Raw genomic sequence first — 328 nt, 5'->3', positions numbered from 1 at the left:
GAGCAGGGCGTCGCTGGTCAGCGGCACCGGGATGAGCGAGAGCGGCACGAGGTCCTGGTTCCAGTCGAGGTGCGGCAGCGTGTCCACCATGCAGGGCAGGGCGAAGTCGGTCTCCCGTGAGTAGGCGTTGAAGGAGACCTCAGGGGAGTCAGCCCCGAGGAGGACGCAGCCCTCGGAGTCACCGAAGGCCAGCGCCTGCTTGCTGGCCGAGACATCGAAGGTCATGATCAGGGGCCCGACGGTGTTGACGTGGAAGATGTCAGCGGGGTTGGCCAGGCCGGTGGGCTCGCAGAACTGGCACTGCCCTGCGCGGGGGAAGCCCGGGAGG

The 328-nt window shown here is 68.3% G+C and overlaps 1 protein-coding gene across 1 annotated transcript in view; it reads right to left on the bottom strand.

Annotated features, from left to right (window-relative positions):
* The window catches only part of PAN2 (PAN2 poly(A) specific ribonuclease subunit), a gene marked incomplete at both ends in the record, with an annotated part of 4,127 nt that overhangs the window by 1,676 nt on the left and 2,123 nt on the right, over nucleotides 1–328 (bottom strand). The window contains 1 exon segment of the mRNA XM_010142407.1: nucleotides 1–305. This exon segment is cut by the window's left edge and continues 7 nt beyond it. Coding sequence (XP_010140709.1) covers nucleotides 1–305 — 305 coding nt within the window.

Source organism: Buceros rhinoceros, unplaced genomic scaffold, assembly GCF_000710305.1.
Source record: "Buceros rhinoceros silvestris isolate BGI_N320 unplaced genomic scaffold, ASM71030v1 scaffold22090, whole genome shotgun sequence".
NCBI lineage: Eukaryota > Metazoa > Chordata > Aves > Bucerotiformes > Bucerotidae > Buceros > Buceros rhinoceros.
This window is presented reverse-complemented; position numbering and strand designations above follow the sequence as displayed.